General features: G+C 36.8%; 1 protein-coding gene across 1 annotated transcript; it reads left to right on the forward strand.

Moving 5' to 3' along the window:
- Positions 1-5655: 5655 nt before the first annotated feature.
- LOC133871929 (la protein 1) lies at positions 5656-13986 on the forward strand. The gene is made up of 10 exons (XM_062309396.1): positions 5656-5810; positions 5919-5997; positions 6501-6650; positions 7386-7528; positions 10713-10861; positions 12042-12143; positions 12234-12657; positions 12967-13114; positions 13494-13572; positions 13671-13986. The coding sequence occupies exons 1-10, from the start codon at positions 5760-5762 to the stop codon at positions 13759-13761; spliced, it is 1416 nt and encodes a 471-aa protein (XP_062165380.1). The 5' UTR covers positions 5656-5759; the 3' UTR covers positions 13762-13986.
- The last annotated feature ends 8631 nt before the right edge of the window (positions 13987-22617 follow it).

Here is a 22617-nt window from a genome sequence, read left to right on the forward strand (position 1 = left end):
ATCCAAGTTTGGTTGGATCTCTTCATCGACAGGAACCTCACTCGGGTTTTAGGCTTCAATGCTAGAGCAGATCTTAGCAGATTTAACCTCTTCGCCGTGAGCCGGAGAAGCAGGTGGACCATGACCACTATAGAGCTGGTCATCAGAGTTGGAAGAACTAGAAGAAGAAGACAACTTTGTGAATAAGAAGGTTAAGTTGCAGAGAAAATGGGAAGGGAATACAAGAAGAAGAAGAAAAAAAAAGACAAATTAAAAGTCTTTAAACCACAATGGAGCAAAACGTATTGAACCATTTTCTTTATCTTTCTTTCTTATCTTTTCTTTTATCAATTTCTTTCACTCATGCTTGATGCCTCAGTCCAGACTCCAGATAGTCCTCACTCTTCACTCCTCTAAACCTCACAGCTTCTCTTCTCTCTTCTCAGTTCTCAGCATAGGAAAAAAAAAATGGTGTATTTCTCTTCTCAGCTCTCACCCCCACCCGGCCATTCCCACTTTCTTCTCGTTCTCTTATGGTTATAGACTCACATACGACTATTTCTTTTAGAAAAGCCTCAAATTTCAAATCATAAATCATATTAAAGTCTATAGAGAAGTGAGAGTAGATAACTCCCAGTGCACTGATGACTGATGCCTGGTGGTTGTGGTGTGTGGACGCCGATGGTGGATCTATGGACTTACAGACAGATCGTGGTGTTTCCTTAGAATCTCAATTCTTTCATGCTCTTGGTATTTCCAAAACCACAAACATTTTTTTCTTTTTTCTTGGGGCTGGGTGACAGGGTGAGATTGAGGAAAATTTGAGAGTTGTTGAAAAGAAAATGTTGCCTCCTTACCCCTTGTGCAGTGCGCATTTGTGCGTTTTCTGATTGACATTGTCTTGCCATGTTGAAGAGGATCTGCTGCCTATCGATCAGTTTATGTGTGTGTGTGTGTGTGTGTGTGTGTGTGTGTGTGTGTGTGTGTGTGTGTGTGTTTTTTTTTTTTTTTTTTTTTTTTTTTTTTTTTTTTTTTTTTTAATCTGTTTCGTGCTGCTTTATGGGTTTTTAATATATTTTTTTTTTTTTTAGATTTAGGTACAGCCTACAACATGTTGTGATTGAGCCACTAAGAGCATTTTTTTTTTTTTTTTAAAAAAAAAAAGAAGAAGGATGAATTAGGGGTAGTTATAGGAGAAGTCCCCGGAAAGGCCAACTGGTGCATGAAATCGGATGTGATAGCACGAAAACTTCGCCTGAGGCATCACTTGATTGTCCCCCAAAAGGAGTGCCCTAGAATCCACCAAAATAGAGACGTGTATCAAGTGTATCCATGTGCATGACATTCTCGGGAAGTACAGCAAACAGAACACCAAGGAAACGACACGTGGATATAAGGACAACACAATTCTTAATGGCCCACCAAAAGACATGTTGGACCGCCTAATCGGAGAAGGACGCGTGCCCTAGGAGTGCTTTGGTGTGAGACGGCCCCAAAAATCACAGAGCACAGACCAAGCGAAAATGGACGTGTAGCAATGAATGTTGGAACCGAGGGCTTTCCGCCTGCAGCATTAATGAAGGATGTCACAATCAAAACGTCTCTCAAACGGTGACAACAATTGAAAGCCCAAAATTGTTAGATCCAAGACATCCTAAGGTCGATGGCTAGAGTTCGCTCAAACCTCGGAAGAAGCTAGGCCTAAGATTTTTCGAGACATAAAATTCACATTTTCCGAATATGTTTCAGATAAGGGAATTGGGAGGGGATAACTGTTGGGAATAATCCCATTCAAACCGACTCATCTGAGAAGCCCCGGGCCTCAAGACCAGCATTGACCCAATTAAAGAGTCCTAGGCCTCAAGGCCATAACCGGTCCATGAAGAATTGTGAGCTCCAAGCCAAGACAATAATACCCTCGGGTGGGCCAACACGATAAATATAATTCTCGGCCCAAGTTGGATTGCGTCCCACTCCTAGGTTAGGTTGGAGTAGAAGATCTAATTCTAGTCTGACTCCAGCTCATAACCTATAAATAAGCCCTATACTAGGTATGAGATTTACTTAGACATCAGAGTGAGACCTCATCGACACTCCAGTGAGTTCTCTATGATTTTAGTTGTTTTGTAACAGTCATGGGAACGTGAAGAACATCAAAGAAAGTGTCGTTCATACCGTACTGAGAACTGTTCTAACAATATTCATTATTCACTAAAATTTGAACTAGAAAACTTCTCACAATGAATAGAATTTTAATCACAAAAATTGACAACCTTTTAGGAGATGGTGTGTTTTTTATTTAAAAAAGACAATGGTAGATGTCTTCATTCCAAGTATCATAAACATGCAAGTATTTCAAGTGGACCTTCAGAGCATTATTAGCAGCTACCCAACTATTTTTTTCTAAATATAGGGAATAAAACTACTTTTTGCTTTCTTATTAAAATACACCCCACAATAACTTCCCTTTACCTTTTCCTATATTAATTAAATATTATTTATTTACTTTTTCTTTATACTTTTTTATTAATACTTTTCAAGTTTCACTCTCTCACTCCTTGGCTCACTCTCTCTCTCTCAAGTTTGAACCATGGAAACCCACTATGGCCAGAACTAACTGAAAGAAAGAGGTCCATTGACGTGGTCTGACTCATTGAAAAACCATTCCTATGTTTCAAGTCTCACTCTCTCACTCCCTGGCTCACTTTCTTTGTCTCTCAAGTCTAAACCATGGAAACCCACTGTGGTGATTGCGACGCTCAGCCTCTCGTGATGGAAACCAAAGAGCCACGGCTAAAAGAGCCTCCCAGAATCCACTGCCGGGACAAGTCCGTGGTCATTCACATTGTGGCCGGGGAGGTGATCCAACGGCCAGTATTCGCTGTCAAGGAGCTGGTGGAGAACAACATCGACGTCCACTCCACCTCCATAAGCGTCATCATCAAGGTTGGCGACTCATTCAAGTCTCTGTTGACGGCCATGGCATAGAGTCAGTTCTTCACTCAGTCTCTCTCAATCTCGTTCTTTGTCTCTCTTCAGTATACTCTCTCTCGCAAATGATGTGCAGAAATGATGAAAGAGTGAAGGTGAAGGTTGCAAAAATGGAGTCTGCAATTGTGTGGAAATTTCGGGAGGAAGGGATGACAATTTGATGTTGTGTGTAGAAAACTGTTGGGAATTGGTTACCAAAAACATTATTGTGCAACGGAAAATAAAATTCACAAATTCAGGAACAAACTTTATGAAGAACAGACGAAGAACAATGCTATTTTAAAATAAACTGCAAATCAGAAACACTTACTTGAACGCGTTTAAAATTAAATTGCCATTTCTTGGCTATATGGGCAAGATTAATCTCCTTGCTCCTTGAACGAAGAACGCGTGATGAATCTTCAGATCTTCTCACCAATAACTGATGATAACTAAGAGTGGGCTCTTATCTCCAAAATATTAAACTTATTCTCAAGAGTTAACTTAAGAATATTAGTTCTTAGTTCAAAACTAGAGAACTATTAGCAAAATTGCTTACCTTTGAAGACCTATAGGCATATCTATTTATAGGCTTAGAATATTAGGAGTTTGGGAGACATAAGCAATGTGAGACAAACTATAAAATGAAGTTCTAGAAAGACTAGAACTCCAAGTGGTGGACGGCTTGGGTTAGGATTCATCCTAACCTTCCATCACTTCAATGTGACGCATGGGCTAGGGATAAGCTCCCTGGCCCATGTGTCCCATACATGCTACTGGGGTTGCGTTTTATTCCAAAGCCCAATCCGTCATTGCATCAAATACACAGTTTCTCCCTAACCCATGCTTTTAATTAAATAAAAATAATTAGCCCATTAAATAAAAAGCTTGATCTGGTTAAATTAAATCAGCTTGACGAGGGAGCTAAAGGAAAAAATAAAAACTAGCCAAAATAGTTCTGACTCATCCAGTCACTATTTAATTACAATTGATTATGTTAAACAATTGTAATTGCACTCTAGTTTTTATTTTTGATTTAACAATTAATCATTTAAATTTACTTAATTTTGACTTTTGATTGCTCCATGAAATCTTCCGTAGCAGAATTAAAGCCAAGATACTGCCATTTAATTATTTACCTCTTTTTCCTTGAGTCCCCTGATTTTATATATTATTCTCGTACTCGTGAAAGCCTTATCACGTGTACTTTGTATTTTAGTATCTCATATCAAAATGCTCAAGCCAGAGACTCAGAATAATTCATACCATAAAATCAATCTCAGTAGGGAAATTCTTATCCTTTTAATAAAGGACTTGGATTCCTTATTGAGAAAAGCTTTTCTCACAATGTTAATTGTGATCACCCAAGGCACCGAATATTTGACCGTCAATTTGACCTCACCCATTAGTATATCAAAGTGATCTACAATTAACATTTGAGTGCACAATTCTTTCAGGATTTAGAATCAATATCATAAGTAATATTGGGAGTATGAGTTTTTCATTTTAACAGTATTTTCATAGAAAAACAACTCCAAAGGTCTATTCAGTGTATAACACCTAAACATCAACCCGAAGCCTCCAACTTCGCTTGATTAAGATAAATAACAAAGATTCGATGTATAACAGTCTTGACAAATGGAATGCCCAATTCCATTACCGACTACAAACTATTCATAAGTTTAAGACTACAAGATTTATGGACTAAGACCTTGTGTGATAACTCCTTACTCACACCATGGACCATATTCAATGTAATTCAATAGTATTTTACATGCAAAATATACATTGAATAATATTAAGCATGTTAAATAACATATGCCATATACTCATATATAGATCAGTGAATAACAACTTTATTCATAATAAACTTATATATTAATAGTACATTGGGATTTAAAGCATAGACCCCAACAAAAACATGTTAAGCGTATATGAAGTTGTGAGATAGGAGAGAGAGTGTGTTTTTTTTCTCTTTTTTTTTTTTTTTTTTTTCATTTTAATATGCATTGGGTAGAACTGTAGCCTTCCTAGTATTTAAGGAACAGGTAGGGAAGCTACTCTAAGCCCATTTTTATGGTTTTTTGTTTTTTAGATTTGCCCTATATATAAGAAACAAAACAAAAACAATTATAGGGAGATTGCTCTAAATGCTCTTATTCCTTTCTTCCTTTGAGCGGTTTTTAAGAACAAGTAATTTTCTTTTGGGTGGCAAAATGGGCTGAAAAACCACTCTAGTTGCATTCCCACTTCTTTTTCATCGTGTCTCGGGAAAGTTTCTCCCACCACTTTTAATGTACCTTAGGGTTTGTTTGGTAAAGACATGTACAAAACAGAGTAGTGGATTGTTAGTTTTGGAATTAGTAAAAAGTAATGATGTGATATAAAATAAAAAAAAAATTGTATAAAAAAGTGAAAAAATTTTGTATTGTAGTGAATTTTTTTATTTGAATAGTAATAAAAAATTATTGATGTGATATAAAAAGTAAGAATGTTTTGATGTTAATTAGTAGTGAAAAATAAAAAAAAAAGGTACATGAACAGTTGCTGTTCTGTATTGTTGCTCGACAAACAAGTCCTTAGTTTTCTCTCCTTTTACTGTGCCTAAAAAAAAAATTAGACTAGAAAAAGATGGTGGGCCCAGTTCTGTTCCAATACTGAGGGACCTGAACTGTAGTGGAACATAACCCGGTCATACTTCACTTCAAACACATATATAGTACCATTTATATTCTAAAGCCTTGTTTAGCCTCCAAAACCCTAAACGCAAAACTCTCTTCTCTCTCTCAATTTTCCGTCACCGTACAACAATGGCGACGCCTTCGTTGGACGAAGAAACAGCCAAGAAAGTGCTCCGACAGGTCTGACATTAAAGATATATTTTGTTTTGGTTTCGCTTTCTTGCGGTTGTAATCGGTTTTAAAGTTATTTTTTTTTAATATTTATGTTGTCGATATATCTGTTTACAGGTTGAGTTCTACTTCAGCGACAGCAATCTTCCAAGGGATAAATTTCTCACGAAAACCATCAGCGAAAGCGAAGGCGGAAGTATCCTTTGCTCTTCAATAGTTTTATTGCTTTTGTCTCTAAACCATCCCTCCGTATATATATATATATATGGGTGTGTGTGTGTTTGTCTATGTGGGTATGTGTAGATTCTTATTGGGTTCCCCAAGCACTCTCCTTAATCTCTCGACTTTGATTCAGGCACTCTTTGTGGGGAAAATTTTCCGAGAAAATAACATGTTTTGGTGTAAAAACTTGTTTCTATTCCCCTTCAAATGAATTTGAAGATTCGCGCTATTTAAGTATTAATGAAGTATTAATGTAAAAAGTTTTTTATATTTATTTTTATTTTCTTTTCGTTTGACTATATTCCCGGAAATATTTTTCATGGAGGTTAACGGAGACTTTGGTTTTGAGGCTCAGTTTTCTCACCTTTTTTTTCCCCCTCTATCTTTCTTTAAATTTGGGTTTTTTATTTTTGGCTTGATTTTAGTTGAATATTGTTTCACTGCATCCCCTTTTGTTGAACTTGACTGTGAGTATAGTGGTGGATTTGGCTTTGATATGTTCTTTTACTCGGATGAGAAATTATCTCAACTTGGGGAACGTGAAGGCTGATGAGGTCCCAGAAGATACAGTCAAGGCCGTTGCCGAAACTTTGAAAAAATCTACTTCTCTAAAAGTTTCCGAAGATGGTGAGTTTTGGACTCTCATTATACCTATGTGCTCTATTGCCTTCGTATTCCCTTGTATACATCATATTTTTCATTATTTGTAAGATTGCCATTGTATTGGAGTATGAGAGAAGTTGAAAACTCGGAACAGAGTTTAGTCGAGTATTATGCCGTAGATGAATCAGGTTTCTAACTGTTCCAGGAGCTGGAAAGGACGTTTTAGTTCCTTTTCTATTTTTGGTGAATTTCTCTGGGTAAACCTGTCTATTATGGGCAATGTCAATTTGTACTGTTAGGAAAATTTTCGTTTCCTTATTGTATATGTTCTGTTTGGTGGATGAGATGAAATAATGTAGGAAAATCTCTTTAAATCATGTCTATATTACTTGATGTTTACCTGACAGGGATGGGTACATAAAGTGACACTGTCTTGGAGGGGTTTTTCATCATAGAAAAAAAAAAAAAAAATTACACGAGGCCTTAGAACATTAAAAACTAGGTTTAAATTATGTTTGATTCAGCTATTTCATTTAGCTGTCCGTGAAATTCAAAACAGTCAGGGATTCATTATCGCAATCAAATATTGTTCTTTTCTCCTCTATCTTGTGAATCAATTAAGTAATCAAACTTTGTTAATGTTATTTTTTTAATCTATCTGATTTCTAGGTGCATCAGTGGTTAAGTAAATTTAGCTTACCTCTGTATTGGTTATGTTGTGGATGCATATTTCATGCTTTTCTGGTTTTTGCGTTTCAGGAACAAAGGTTGGTAGGACAACTGAACTCCCAAAGCCAGAAGATGTAATAGAGCAGTTAGACATAAGAACAATAGCTGCATCACCATTTGAGTATGATGTGACTCAAGAAGATTTGGAGAATTTCCTTGGTCAATTTTCCAAGGTATTGATTGCCCCATGTCATTGTATGTTTGTAAGAAATTAAGGTTGTAGTGTGTTATCTTGGCATCCGTACTCCGAGGCATGCTTGTTCTGTTGTTCTTTTAGTTGTCATCAGTATGCATTTACTTTGTTGTGCTGATCCTCTGCCTTCTGAAGTAATTAATTAGACTGATTATTATATTGAATTCAGTTTACTGGAATCATTTTCTTAACCCTGCTTGGGTTAATTATTTACATTATTATAAGCAGATGTACTAAATTCCATCGAGATTCAAAACTGCTTCCTTTTATTTTCACAGCAATTAAGTTGACAATTTAGATGAGATTTGATTGGTATAGGCTGCTCTTTATGGTTAGTTAAATTGAATAGAGTGGTTGGAGACCTAGGTTGGGGGAGATTAGGATTTTAAAAAACCTTAGTGAGTGGTGCCTTCTGCCTTCTGTATGTGATTAAGTGAAAACTGCTATATTCTCCTCTCTTGCCTAGAACTTTGGTGGGAACCAACCAAGGGCAAGCATAGATGTGAGTTTATGAAAGCTTTTTTTTAGAGGGAGATCCCATATTTCTTTAAGAGACGCTTCTCCCTGAACTTCTTTTTGAAACTGGAAGCAGATGACTTCTCTATGGCCTTTTTCCAAGCCTGCTTGAATGTGTTGAGAGGGTGGACATCATGAAGGATTTTAGTGAATTTCATGCTAGTGGTTTGTTTGAGGAGAGTCCTAATGCATCGTTTATTGCGTTTCTTTCGAGGATTCCAGGTGCTTTAGATCTTAAAGATTTCTGTTCGATCAGTCTTGGGAGGTATCTACAAAATTATTGCTAAGGTTTTAGCAAACAAAATGAAGACGGTTATGGAGAAGGTCATCTCCAAGTGTCAAAGTGCCTTCATCAAAGGGAGACAAATTCTAGATCTGATTCTTATTGCCAATGAATGCCTTGATAGTAGGCTAAGATCAAGGGAGTCATGTGTCAGTTGTAAAATGGATCTGGAAAAAGCTTTTGATCATGTAAATTGGGATTTCTTGTTATATATGATGAGGAGGTGCGGTTTTGGGAAAAATGGTGTTCTTGGATAGCTCATAGCTCATTGTATCTCCTCTGTGCAATTTTCGATCTTGGTTAATGGCTCTCCTAATGGTTTATTTTGTAGTTCCCATGGGATGAGACAAGGGGAGCCTCTCTTTTCCTTGTTGTTTGTCTTTGTGATGGAGGCTTTGAGTCAAATGATTTCTACTGCGGTTGATGGGGGACTGTTAGAAGGTTTCACAATTGACAAAGCTACTGTCTCTCATCTTTTGTTTGCCAGCTATACTTTGATCTTTTGTAGCGCTTGTCCCGCTCAGTTGAGTTATTTGCTGAGTCTTTTCTTGTTGTTTGAAGCTGCCTCGAGATTGAAGGTTAACTAAGTCTGATTTAATTCCTGTGGGGAACACTGACCTAGTGGGAAGATTGGCCGGAATTCTAGGGTGTGGGGTGTTCACTCTGCCGGTTAAGTATCTTGGTCTTCTGTTGGGGGCTTCCTATAAGGCAAAGCATATTTGTGATGGTGTTATTGAAAAGATAGAACATCGGTTGGCCAATTGGAAAAGGTTGTATTTGTCCAATGGTGGCAAGTTCATCCTCAAGAGCATGCTCGCTAATTTACCCACGTATTATATGTCCCTCTTCCCTCTCCCGGCGAGCGTTGCTAATCGCATTTTGAAGCTACAACGTGACTTTTTATGGGGCGGGTTAGGTAGGGGTGAAAACCTGGTTGGTACCCGGTTATCTAGACCGATAACTAAAACTTTAAAAAATTTGGTCTTTTTGGCCTAATTAGGTATTCGGCCTACTTTTTGGGCTTAATTTATACTTTTTTAGCCCTTTAAAAAAATATTTCAACATTTTTGGCCCAATATGTTAGCCTAAGTTGGAATGGAAGTGAATGTAAAATCCTAAATTTTATTAGTTTACTTATATATATATACTTGGGTACCGGTTATAACCGGTTTCAATATTTTTTTAAAATCGGTAGGGCTGGTTACTGGTTATTTTCAGCCCAGTACCAAACCGGTTGGCCGATTACTCGGTTACCGATTGGTTATAACCAGCTGGCTTTACACCCATAGGGCTAGGTGAAGAGTTCCAATTTCACTTGGTGAGTTAGTCCAAGCTTTGCTCTCTGTTTCTGAGGGAGGTTTAGGTACTTGATGGAGAGTTGCGGTGGATTCAAAATATGGCAGCTTATAGGGTGGATGGTGCTCGCTTGAGCCTGCAGGAGCCTTTGGGGCGGGGTTGTGGAAGAACATAAGAAAAGGTTGGGAGTCCTTCTCAAGCTTTACTAGACTTGTGGGGGAAGGGACTAGGATTAGGTTTTGGTATGATCTATGGTGTGGGGATATGGTTCTGAAGGTTGCTTTTCCATTTCTATTTGGTATTGCTCGGAAGGACGCCTTTGTTGCGACTAATTTGGAGCTCCTAGGCAGTTCTACTTAGTGGACGTGAGCTTTATTAGAGAAGCGCATGATTAGGAGGTCCATCTTTGCTTCTTTTCTACAAGTCTTGCATTCAGTTATAGTGAGAAGAGGTAGTGAAGAAAAGCTTTGGTGGGTCTTTGGATTGTGGCCTTTGTGTCCCCTCTGTCGATTAGTTATGATGATTTTGTTGTTCGTTTTTCTCTTTCTAATTAGGTGTTTTCTTTTGTATACTCTTGGTGTACTTAGAGGTGCCTTACGTTTTTAATAAGATTGGTTTATTACTTATCAAAAAAAAAAAACCGGAAGCATCATTGCCATCATTTATAGGCAAAACATCTACTTCCCTATGATAATTAGACATTCAGTTAACATATGAGCCCTAGAAAGTGAAGTATCTGATATTGTCATTAGATTTTCTCGAAAGGGCTACACGTAAAGGTTTGGATGAGAGGGAGACATCTTGATATCAGAAACAAAATTGTGCTCTCTACATATTTTATGACAAACTAGCTGTGCTTATCATAAAGCTGGTTTCGAATGCTAGTTCTTTGGTATTTTTTGCTAATAAACACCGAAATTTTTTGTTAGTCTTCTATTAAAATTGTCTGTTGGCATTGGATATTGCGCCTTAATATACTAAAAGGATGTCTGCTATATTTAGTCATGTTTGTCTATATATACTTATAAAAAATGCTTCTCTATATGAGAGTTTGTTTGACTTGTTTCAGGTTAATAGTGTGAGACTGCCCCGTCATGTTGGGGACAAGAGGATGTTTTGTGGTACTGCTTTGATTGAGTTTTCAACAGAGGAGGAAGCTGAAAAGGTTTTGAAGCAAAGCTTGGTTTATGGGGGTGTTACATTAGAACTAAAACCAAAGTAAGCTATGCTTCTATAAACTTTCTTAGGGAAATTTTTGAAAAATGGAAGAATTACTTAGTTTGAGTACGTGTTGGTGGTAATATCTTAATTATTTTATCTTATGAATGAGTTCTATGAAGTTCTATTATGAGATTTTGATAGGATTAAAATTTCAAAATTGCGTTGGTCTCTCTTTTTTTTCTTTTTTATTCTAAATTCTCTATTTAATGGAAAATAGACCTGTTGAAGCACTTAAAGTTTTCATTGTTATAAAATGGTTTGTCTTCATCTGTCACAGACAATGCTGAGAGCTATTGTCTGTATTGATGTTTATGTTCTTGATTCTCTTCACCAAAAGAAGAGAGCAACAAAAACAGTGCAATATCTCATGCAATTTAATTTGTTGCTTTTGTTCAGCTCCGAAGAAGACATTTATTATCAACTAATTGAGAAAAATCATGTTGTTGATATTTTTTACCAAAGATTTAACGATTCAAGTTAGATTCTGATTCAAGTTGGATTCTTTACTATTTATTTTAGACATTGTGATGCAGGCTGTGAGAATCTGGTTTTGTTTTATGTTTAGTTTATTTTTTGTTAATTTTAGGAGTCTGTAATCTTCAGATTTTTGGTCCATTTCGTTATGTTATGGCTTTCTTATGTTGGTTCTTTTATTTATAGGTTTCTAATGATTATGTAGTTTAGGTATGGTAGTCAGTCCATAGAGTTCTAAGTCCTATTAGCTATAAATAAGAGGACAATAAGCTTTCTATTGTTCATTGGACAACAAGATTTATGACAATTTTGTAGCAATTATGCTCTTGAGGTTTAAATGATGTAATCCTCTCCAATGTATGATGCTTAAGTGCGATGTTTAAATGTAGCTTTTTATTCTTCCTTTCTCTTTAACTTCCAAAACTTCATTCAATTTTCAAATACTACAATCTGACCTTGATTTCCCTTAAACCCTAAAATCCCTTCTTTAATAAACTTAAACCGTCATCTAGGAACCAAAACCATCCAAAAGCAGCCTGCTAGAATACTCTGGGTACTGCTTACGATGCTATTATAGCATCCTCTACGCTGCTGTCCAATTTCAAATTACATATGGGTAATAAAAGTTTTTGTCTATGCTTGTGCGGGATCAGTATTTTTATACTGGCATGTGTCCCCTGACAAAAGAAGTCTTCAATTTCAGGAGGGATTTTGACATTGATAGAGCAAGAGAAACAGAAGAATATGAGAAGTCTCAATCCGTCAGGGGTTCAAATCGTAAGAATAACTCAAATGCAGAACCAAAGTAAGTAGCTGATGCCACTATGTATTTACCAATTATCTTTCCTATCCTAGGTGTTTGTTAACCTTTTTAAATCCATTTTAATGATTGCAGCTACCCAAAAGGCTTGATTATTGGATTTACATTAAAGAGCATGTCAGATGGAGGCTCCACAGAAAAAAATGGTACCAATGACACAGCCAATGACGATAAAATTGTTTGCAAAACAGATGGAGGATTAGTTTCCTCAGAAAATGAGACTAGAGAAACTGAAAAGACAGTTGTAAAAAATGTTAGTGAAGATGAAGAAACCCCTGGAGAAAATATTGAAAAGGATAACAAGGAAAAGGTTGATCGGAATAATGGTTTGGAGAGTGAAGAAAAAGAAACTGAAGACATAGAGAAGTCTCCTGAAGGTCCCACTGAAATGAGTGACGAGAAAGAAGAGAAACGAACTGCTGCTTCCTACATTGATGACATGAATGTTGTTTTGCGTGAGGATCTGAAGGGTGTCTTTCAAAAGTATGGTACAGTCAAGGTACTTTGGACTTCCTATTTTTTGTAGTTAAGATTTTAAAACACCAAATGAAATAGACTTAGATGAGACTTATTTTTTGCCCCATTCTTTTCATGTCATATCCTTCAGAGCCCTTTTGTTTCACATTTTTCTGTGTCTATTTTTTTATTGTAAAACGTGAAGACTTATGCCAGCTCAAGTGGCCTGTGCTCTTGTTGGCTAATTTGCTCATCTTTTTCTTGATCTTTTGCTATTATTGTCCAAAATTAATTGGGACTCTATTGCTTAATTCTGACCTTTCTATCTGTATGTGCTTTTCTCCTCGTGAAGTTCATTGATTTCAAGATCGGAGCAGCTTCAGGATACATTCGGTTTGAAGAACCTGAAGCAGCTCAGAAAGCTCGTGCTGCTGCAGTCCTTGCTGAAGAAGGGGGTCTCCTTGTTAAGAATTACATTGCCATTCTGGAACCAGTAACTGGTAGGCAGAAACTTTTATCTTCATATTTTTGGGGGTTGTACGGAAGTTCAGTACAGGAAATAATAAAGTTGATAAACTGAACTTTATGAACTTTCCTAGTTGTGGTTACTGGTCTATGTCCAGCGGCTATTAAAGCTAGTATGGGAAATAATAGAGTTTGTGAATTGAATGAATGCTACAGAGTGACATGCTTGGTGTTTGCTATTGATGTTGAAATATGTATACAATGGGAAAACATAGAAGCAGTTTGATTCAAGGTCTTCAATTATCTTTTAGCTGAATGTGTTTGGTACTTGTGTAGTGATGTCCATATTGTATCATGATTTTGAAAGAGGCATTAATCGCATGACACTTGCTTTGCCTTGTATGCTTTCTTCAGGTGAGGCTGAAAAGGAGTATTGGGGCCTACTACGCGGTAATCAAGATAAGTACCGGGAAAATAAGGGCAACCGAGGAAGGTTAGTTTGAGTATACATTTCACGATCATTTAGATCAATTTACTTTTGACTGCATTAAGTTTTATCACATTTTGTCAAATTCTATTTGCGCTTTGTAGGGGAGGAAAATACAATAGAGGTGGGAAACATAGTCGCTCTAGAGAAAATGATACTGCAAGAGGTCGCCCAAACAAAGCTCAGAAAGTCTAAATCAGTAATGGGATTGATTTTTTCAGGACTCCTACCTCGAGACTTTCTCTGCTTCTTGATCTCGCCTGGTGTCTGTCAGCTATATAATATATAATCCCTTTCTATGTAGCTCCTCGAAATTTAACTAAAGTTACCTCTTTTCTAAGCGTTCCCTCCTGTTTCTGTAATTGCAAACGAATCAACAATTTTACTTCACAAATTTTGGTAGTTTGGTTTTATTTGTTACCATGCTTTCAGTTTTTACTTTTTGGTTGGTGGCACTGGAAGAAAAAAAAAAAAAAAAAAAAACAGTTGAATACCAGAAATCTGATGGCCTCTACATCCGTTATACGGTTATATGTGAGAGAGAGGGTCTTGTGACATGCATCCTTTTCAGGAGATTGCTCTCCTTTTTCTATAGGAAGGCTCCTTTCCAGCCATTTTGCTTTTGAATTTTGAGATTTCTAACTTGCTCCACTTTCTTTGAAGGGTAAATACTTTTTGGCTTCGTGGGTTTTAACAACTTATTTTTTATTTGTTATTTTTTTTTACTTCGGTTTTATTTTGTATCATAGGTGGTACCTCGCTTATGGGTATATTCTTAAATAGTATTTTTATCTATTTGTCGTTAAGAAAATTAACAGATTTTCACGTTGAACTAATCAAAACTTTCCTTGTGTTGTAAGCCTCAAAACTTGTGTGTCAAAGAAAAAATAGAAAATATTAAAAAAATAATTAAAAATTAAAATAATAATAATAATAATTGAAGGGGCGCTCGAGTTTAGTAATGTTACATACCATCCTCACATCTTCCGCCTATCTTTCTAAAGCCTATATGGCATGGTTTTTCAAAGCATTTGATGCATGAAGATTGGTTTTTTGGTTTGGGGGACTATGCTACATAGATTTTAGAGGAATAGGAGAGGGATGACAGGGTAGTGTAGAGCATTACTCGGCTCGAGCCACCCTTTTGGGCCAATGGGCTACTCCCATTTTGGCTAATAAGGGTGGCTGGCCACCCCCAAAAGACTGCATCTGGAATTATAAGAAAATTCTCTTAAAGAAAGGCATTCATATATATATATATATATATATATATATATATATATGTATTTTCAAAAATGGCAGTGTCCAATCCACAGATTCTACTGACCTTTATAAGTTTTTTCAAAGCAAATCAGTATCGAATGTGATGCCTCGAATTGATGTAAAAAGGGAGACCTCTAATTTTTCAAACCAAACTCATGAAACTCTACAAAAGATCGAGGCAGATTTTTATTGGCAAGGAATGAGGGCTTGTATCCGAAAATTTACACACAAATTTAATGAATGTCAAGGAAACAAATAAGAAAATATGGCACCAGTAAGACTCCTATAACCATTGCCAAATGTGCTCCTTTTATTACTATGTCTCATCCATATACTGTCATTATAGTTTCATGGATCACATATTCAAATATATCACCATACTCAATGACACAGATCCTACATTCACAAGTATCTTTTACAAGGAACTCAGTCTGTCCTTAGTTCAGTTGGCCAAATTGAAATTTTGAAAAAATGTCTTGGAAAACCTTCTTTTCGTGTTTCACAGGAACAATGCCTAAGGAGTAGTGTTGGTTAAGGTGCACATGTGGGTGGTGCATCCGCTATCTGCACATGCGGATGCGATGAGCAAAAATTACTATTCGCATATGCGGATGTGGATAACAGTTTTAAGGTATGCACATACCATTTATATATATATTCACTAAAACTATGTCGTTTTGGAGTTTAATACTAAAATGACATCATTTTGGATTAGGTATAGGTTATGTTTATATTGTTTTAAGTTTTTTTCTTCACACTTCACTTACTAACTTCACTAGTTTACTGTGATCCCGCCAAAGTGCAAAGCCACCATCTCTTACTTGGAAAAGGTTCCCTAATGCCATTTTCTAAAAAAAAACTTAAAACCTTTCATTGGGAGTAGAAAGTGTAGACATTTGATAAAAGTGTGTAATTGTGTATGGGTATGTTCGATAAGAAATTTACAAGCATTTGGAATATCTCTGATTGTGTTATTTTAGATAGATAGCTATGTTTTGTGTTTATTTAAAAGCACATAATGCAATGATATGATATAATGACAGGTTATTTCTTCTTGCACTTTTTTCCTATAGAGACGTAAATCCGTGACATATTTATCTTCTAACTTTCTGATACAATTCATTTAGAGATGTAACTCTAGTTAACGGGTTCTAGGAGACGTAACTCTTGTTTAACGCATTGCCTTGGAGCCTTGTGCTCTTTTAACTAAAAAGCTTATTTGTTTTTGGCACATGCATACATCACTCCCTAGTCCGTTGATAGACGTCACTCCCAACTCTTTAATTAATAAATTCATTAGTCATTGTTAGTATTTTTGGCCTCATTCTGTTTGGACAAAATCACTTGTGTGTATGGATGTTGTTTTATCAGGGATTCCACTATTCAGAGTGATGTCAAAAGATTCTGCACTGCTTTCAAGACAGAAGTTTTCGGTTCCCTGCCAGCCGTCCGAACGATCGTGCCATCCCGTCCGGACGCCCATCTGACCACTGTTCCATCCGTCTGGACGACATGCCATATCATCCGGATGCCAGTCAGACCAAGCATCATTCGTCCGGTCGACGTACATTTTCCGTCCGGACCTCTACTGTATCGAGAAGCTACTGTTTCAGCCTGTATCCGTCCGGACGTCTCAGCAGCCCGTCCGGACGCCTCTCAGTGATCGATCAGCTTCAAATTCTTTCCCAGTTCAGAATAAGGGAAGATTGATATACCCGTCCGAACGATGTGGTTTTCCGTCCGGACGCGCTCATCTATAAGTTAAGAATCGCAATTCAAATATCACCGTCCGGACGTCAGTCAGCCTTGGTCCGAACGCGAGTGCAACTAATATGGAAATTGCCGATTCGACTTCAACCGTCCGGACGAATGCCTATCTTGGTCCGGACGCGCGCATAGCAGATATGGAAATTGCGTGTTGAAGTTCAGCTGTTCGGACGCTCATCCCCCATGGTCCGGACGTGCGAAACCTTATAAGGAAATTACTTGCAGCGAACGTGCGACCGTCCGGACGACAGTGTCTCACCGTCCGGATGCGGCTCTTAAACAAGAAAGATTTACAACGAAATTCTTGGAAAATCCTGTAGCACTGTTGTCCGTCCGGACGGCCCAGGTTCACCGTCTGGACGGCGTCCGTACATATTACAGCAGTCGCCCATTCTGCACCTCAGCCTATAAATAGAGGCCCCTGGGCATTGAGAACTGCAAGAATTCGATATTGAATTCCACAAGTGCTCAGAGACGTTATTTTTCCTCTGAAGCCATTGCAAGTGTGTTGTTGCTGCGCTACATCTGAAGTCTATCTTAGGGGTCGGCCCTAAGATAAAGGATTCCATTGAAGACTCCTTCAGGTAGGAGACCTGGTTGGGAAGCATTTGTGTTGGGTTACATGTTAGAGAGCAAGGTACGACCACTGCATCAGGTATATGTGAGTGCTACTATCTTGTATCTAGCTTTGTCTTCTGAATAGTGGATATCCTGGGTTTGGCTACCCCGGAGTGGTTTTTCTCTTAATTGAGTTTCTACTTCGTCAACAAAAATCTCTGTGTCATTTCATTTCCGCATTTAATATTTTGTTGCACACTGTTAAATTAGAAGTCAATTTCCGTTTTTCAGTCATAATAGTAAAATATGCAAGGTTCCATTCACACGCATATAATTAAATAAATATGCAATCATAATATTATGGAAGTCAACATCACTCTCAGTAAATATTTTATACTTATAGTCTTTTCCTGCTTCAGAAAATATTCACACAAGTGTTCACTGCAATACAAATGTGTACATGTGATAGTGTATTAGTACAAATTGCCAAGAATATTATTTTAACACTTTTGTCACTTTTGACTTCTAAACAACTTAATATAATTTCCTAATATCGCTTGGATATTATAACGACATATAAAATAGGTCGATTATACTACCACATAATTTATGTGGACATTATTACTGCATTAAATTAATGCCTTTTATTTTTCTGAGTTGAGCCGAGAGAGTGAAGAGAAAGTTGTAAAGAAAAAGAAGGAAAGCTTTGTTGTTTCTATTACAAAAGGGGAGAGGAGCTTTTTTTTATGCAACCAAAAACAGAGAGGGTGAGAGAAAAGAGAAGTTGGGTTTCTATCCTTTCTGTTTTAGGTTCAAGTCGATGGAGAGACAGAGGGAAAATGAGAGGTTTTCCTGCTCTGTTTTGCAAAGAAGAGATGCTAGAAACAAAATTCCCAAACACCCATATACTGCCCGTGAGAGAATAGAAATAGAGAGGGAGAGTCTTCTTTTCTGTCTTGCTGGAATAACAGAGAAATAGAGAGAAGAGAAGAGGATTGAGAGAGACTATTCTGGGAATTGAGAGCAACAAAAGAAGAATATGCATGAACTGAACGTGAGGGGTGCCTTCTATTTATAGTGGAGTCAATGGTGGAGATTGCTTTGGTTTGATCTCATCCAACGGCTGGGGAGCAACTTGGGCAGCAAGCTTGGTGATGCGCTATTACGATGAGTTATGCATATAATCATGATTCTCCAAAATATCTAGGACAACTAGTGAGTGAATCTGCTCTCTGTAGAACACTGGCAATCAATTGTCAAGAACTGGCGATCGAGCGCTGTGTCGATCGAGCGTCAACTTGTGGGGGTCAATCGATAACAACTGCTGGGTATCGATCGCCCATTTATGGGGATCGATCATCCTTGCATTTTGATCCTAAATTCGACCTTCTATAGTTTAAGGTCCGATTGACTTATTTAATTAATTAGAAGTAAAAATGTGCCTCAAAATTAATGAATATTTAATCCTATAAATATTCATATAGTGAGGTTAAAAACCAATAAATATTTATTCTTATAAAATATTCATATACATCTTTTTGCCTTATTATTCGGTCTTAAATTTCTATTTAAGACGCTATATTTTACGTCTTAAAATTTGAGGCGCTACATTCCTCCCCTTAAGGGAATTTCGTCCTCGAAATTCGTAAACTATGCTACACATAAAGTTTACTCTAAAAGAAACTTAACTTCTAAGTTTTTACTTATCTTAATCGGGTGACACAGATTTTAAGTGTAGTGTCTAATCATTGAAAATAGGCTATTCAAACCCTGATCATATTGAAATACTCAAGGGAGAAAAATGATGTAAGAAAATAATGCATATTTCCTTTCTATCTATCATCTCATCCTACAACCTTAATCACTAGGGTCTATCATCTGGCTTCCACCATTCACATCATTTCCATTCTTCTGCTTCAGTGTAAATGTCTACTTTTGACATGGATCCTTATCACTTGTACGTCTGTGATACTATATGTCCTAATCATCATACTGTCAAATACCTCAAGTAAATTCTTAAAATTCCATCTCATCCTCTATTATTGAAATTCCTTCTTATGTTATTAAAATTCCACCTTGTAACGCCCCAAATTTGAGCCTGCAAATTCGTAAGCAGAAACCTTCAGTTTCCACATGACATTACTACATTAGAGATAAACTCTCGCAGCAAAATATAATTTTTTCTAAAATCTTAGGAATTGATAGCATAACATATTAGATCTGATTGAAATAACTCGGTACATTTATTAAAAGTTACTTAGGTTTATTTTCACATGCCATATGCACACTAAGTGCATCAAAATTAGTGTCACAGACGGCACATAAACATATAATATAAAACATGTCAAACATGACATCGTTATAAATATTTACATGCCATAAACGAAACACACATAAATACAACTAATAATTTCTAAGCTAGCACATAATAGTTCGTTGATGGTTTCAAAAACCATCAAAACTAGCATATGGGTCCATGCCTTCATTCTCTAGATCTGCATCAGTAACTATGCAAATATGACGTCATCATATTTACATAGACAAACAAGTGAGTCATTTATTTCCATAACTAAGTTACCATCAAATTAATAATAGTTCATAAAGAATACAAATGCAAAGGTTGTATAAAGATGCATCGTAGTAACCATTTAGTCTGTGTTTTATGATCATTTTTCTTCAGACCTCTCGTTCTAGGTTATCTGAACCCGTTCATGTCCGTTGCCTCACACTTAAAGTCTTACATGTTTTTATTGGAATCCTACCGGTCCCAGCATTAGTTATATATTAGGCATTCGAACACCCCTGGGTCACTTTGAACCCCCTAGGTCCATTGATTAGCCTTCCTTCCACTTGCTACTACATCAACTTGTTGATGGCTATCTCCTCAGCCATTTTATTAATTGGACACAACATGAAATGCATGAACAAACACCCATGCAATGAACACACACCACACAATCCTAATGAAACATAGAATCACCCTCAATAAGTACATCCATACTTACTCTCCTTGGTGTAGTTTCTTAACTCATTTTCTGTAACAAATATATACAAAGAAGATAATATATTCATCAGTCCTTTTTCCAATATAAAATGTGTATATTTTTACATCACTTTACTCATCGTTTTTAGTCATCAATTAAAAGGTGATTACTTACAAGTCTTTTGATGTCTAAGCTTTATGTTCAAACACCGAAACGCAGTGACATAATGTTTAAACATAAGTCTTTAAGTCAAAGCACTTTAATAAGTATTTTTAGAGTAATTATGATTATCCACAAGAATTGTAAGTACCAAAACAAGACAATAAAATGAGAATATAAATACTACAACGATTCATGTTCAACTACCGGAGCATAGCATAGTGCTCTTGGTGAAATAACACTTTAACATGAATCCTAACAGGATATATGTATAATGATATTATGATGCAAGGGGTAGGGTAATCAGGTGGCAGAGCCTCCTTGCATGAATGCAAATGCTAAGATAAATATGCAAAGGGATAGGGAAATCAGATGGTAAAGCCTCCTTGTAGGAATGCAAATGCTAAGATAAATATTGGGAAAATTACAGTTTAGCCCCCCAAATTACCACCGGTTTTGCGGATAGCCCCCTAAATTGCCGACACTCTAACTTCGGCCCCCTAAACTGCCAATGACTCCGAAAATGGCTACTCCGTTAGCTCTTCCCATAAAAATGGATGGAAAACACATCACGTGCACGACATGTGATATTTTAGGACTCAAACCACCGAAAATGCCCCTGTCCTCAGAGTTTGAATCCAAACTTAAATCACCCGACATTTCTTGTTTACTTTCTTACCCGGTATACCTTCCACGCAGGTCACGGTCGGAAGCCAAGGAGAGATTCGACGTCTCACTGTTGGAGAGGAAAAAAAAATCGGCGTCGCCAACCCAAAACGTTTTATGCCCAACCATCAACAGCTCCAGCGTCGAGGACCCAAAGTCATCCGGCCATTTTTCCACTCTGAAAATTTCCCCAACACCCAGCTGCGTTGACACCGGTGCCGCCGTTGTCCTATTGTGGCTTTATACCAGTTTTTTCATACATTAATGTGGTTTTTGTTTTTAGGGTTTTTAACACATTTATGGTCTGTTAGGGGATAGCAAAATGACTTTTAAGAGCTGAGTTTTGGTTTTTAAGGAATGGTTGACTGGTCGCCATGTTATGGTATTGAAATTTATGGTTGCTGATGGGCAGTAATCTATGGTTGATTTTTGCTTGTTGGATTGATTGTCATAGGCTCCGGGTCATTATTGTTGATGGGTGGTAATCTATTTCAAATAATTTTTTTTTTTTTTGTTCCATCTATACAAATCAGGTCTTATTGTTACTGGTTAATTTCCAAGTTTGACAGTGAGTACATGTATTCTCAATTGTCAATTTTGTTAGAGCATTACAATCCACAACTAATCATCATGAATTATGTTAAGGAAATCTCTGTCACATATGTTTCACATTGGATCAATTGGTGTGGTCATCAAGGTTTCTTGGAATAAGGTTTATTGGAATCACTTTGATCATTGTTTTCAAAAACATTGACGATAGATAATTATGATTAGATCAAAATACATAATTATGTTATGAGATGCTTCCTTGTTTGACATGCTTGGTTGGTTGGATGATTAGTTATGAGGTACAAAATGTTATGTGATTGGTTGGATGAGGTACAAAATGAGATTTTTGCTTTTGTTGGTTGGTTGGTTGGATGATATGTTATGAGGTACAAAATGTCTTTTGCGTAGGCACAACTAAATGTTGACAAATAGTGATGCGGCAACTGTACATCCGTTATGTTATTGTGGAGTACCTGCACGTGTAAGGTACGCATGGACTACGTCTAATAGCGCTAGGAAGTGCTATGGGTGTGAAAACTACAAGGTAATTTTTGAAATTAAGATTGTGTTATACATTGTTCGCTTGTCGTATGTTCAATCATTTTTGCCTTTCTTTTTCCTTTTTTCATGTAAAGAGATGGTGATTGTGATTTTTTCGCATGCGCTAATAACGAGATGTCGCCATACGAGGTGAAAGTAATGGAACATTTAAAACGCGTGGAGGATAGACACCAAGCAGATATTGATATACTTGAGCAGTTGATTGAAACAAAATGTAATGATCAATATGTTAGACTTAGGCGGGAGTTGGAGCTGCATCAATCTAATTGGAAGATGTTTCAGGCATCGATAGTAGTAGTCATTTTGCTTTTAGTTTTTTACCTTAGTGGCTATGGTCAACCTAGAGGTACTTACTTGATGTTAAACTGAAAGTGGTTGAATTTGATGTTTTGTAATTTTGTTGTAGACATTAGTGTGATTTTAAAGATGGTCACACTTGTAATTGAGAGTTACGCAAATTTTAGTGTGATTTTAAATATGGACTTGTAAGGGATGTAGAAAATTTACAATTCAAACACAAACTCAAACTCAAACTCAAACAATT

Source organism: Alnus glutinosa, chromosome 6, assembly GCF_958979055.1.
Source record: "Alnus glutinosa chromosome 6, dhAlnGlut1.1, whole genome shotgun sequence".
NCBI classification, from domain to species: domain Eukaryota; kingdom Viridiplantae; phylum Streptophyta; class Magnoliopsida; order Fagales; family Betulaceae; genus Alnus; species Alnus glutinosa.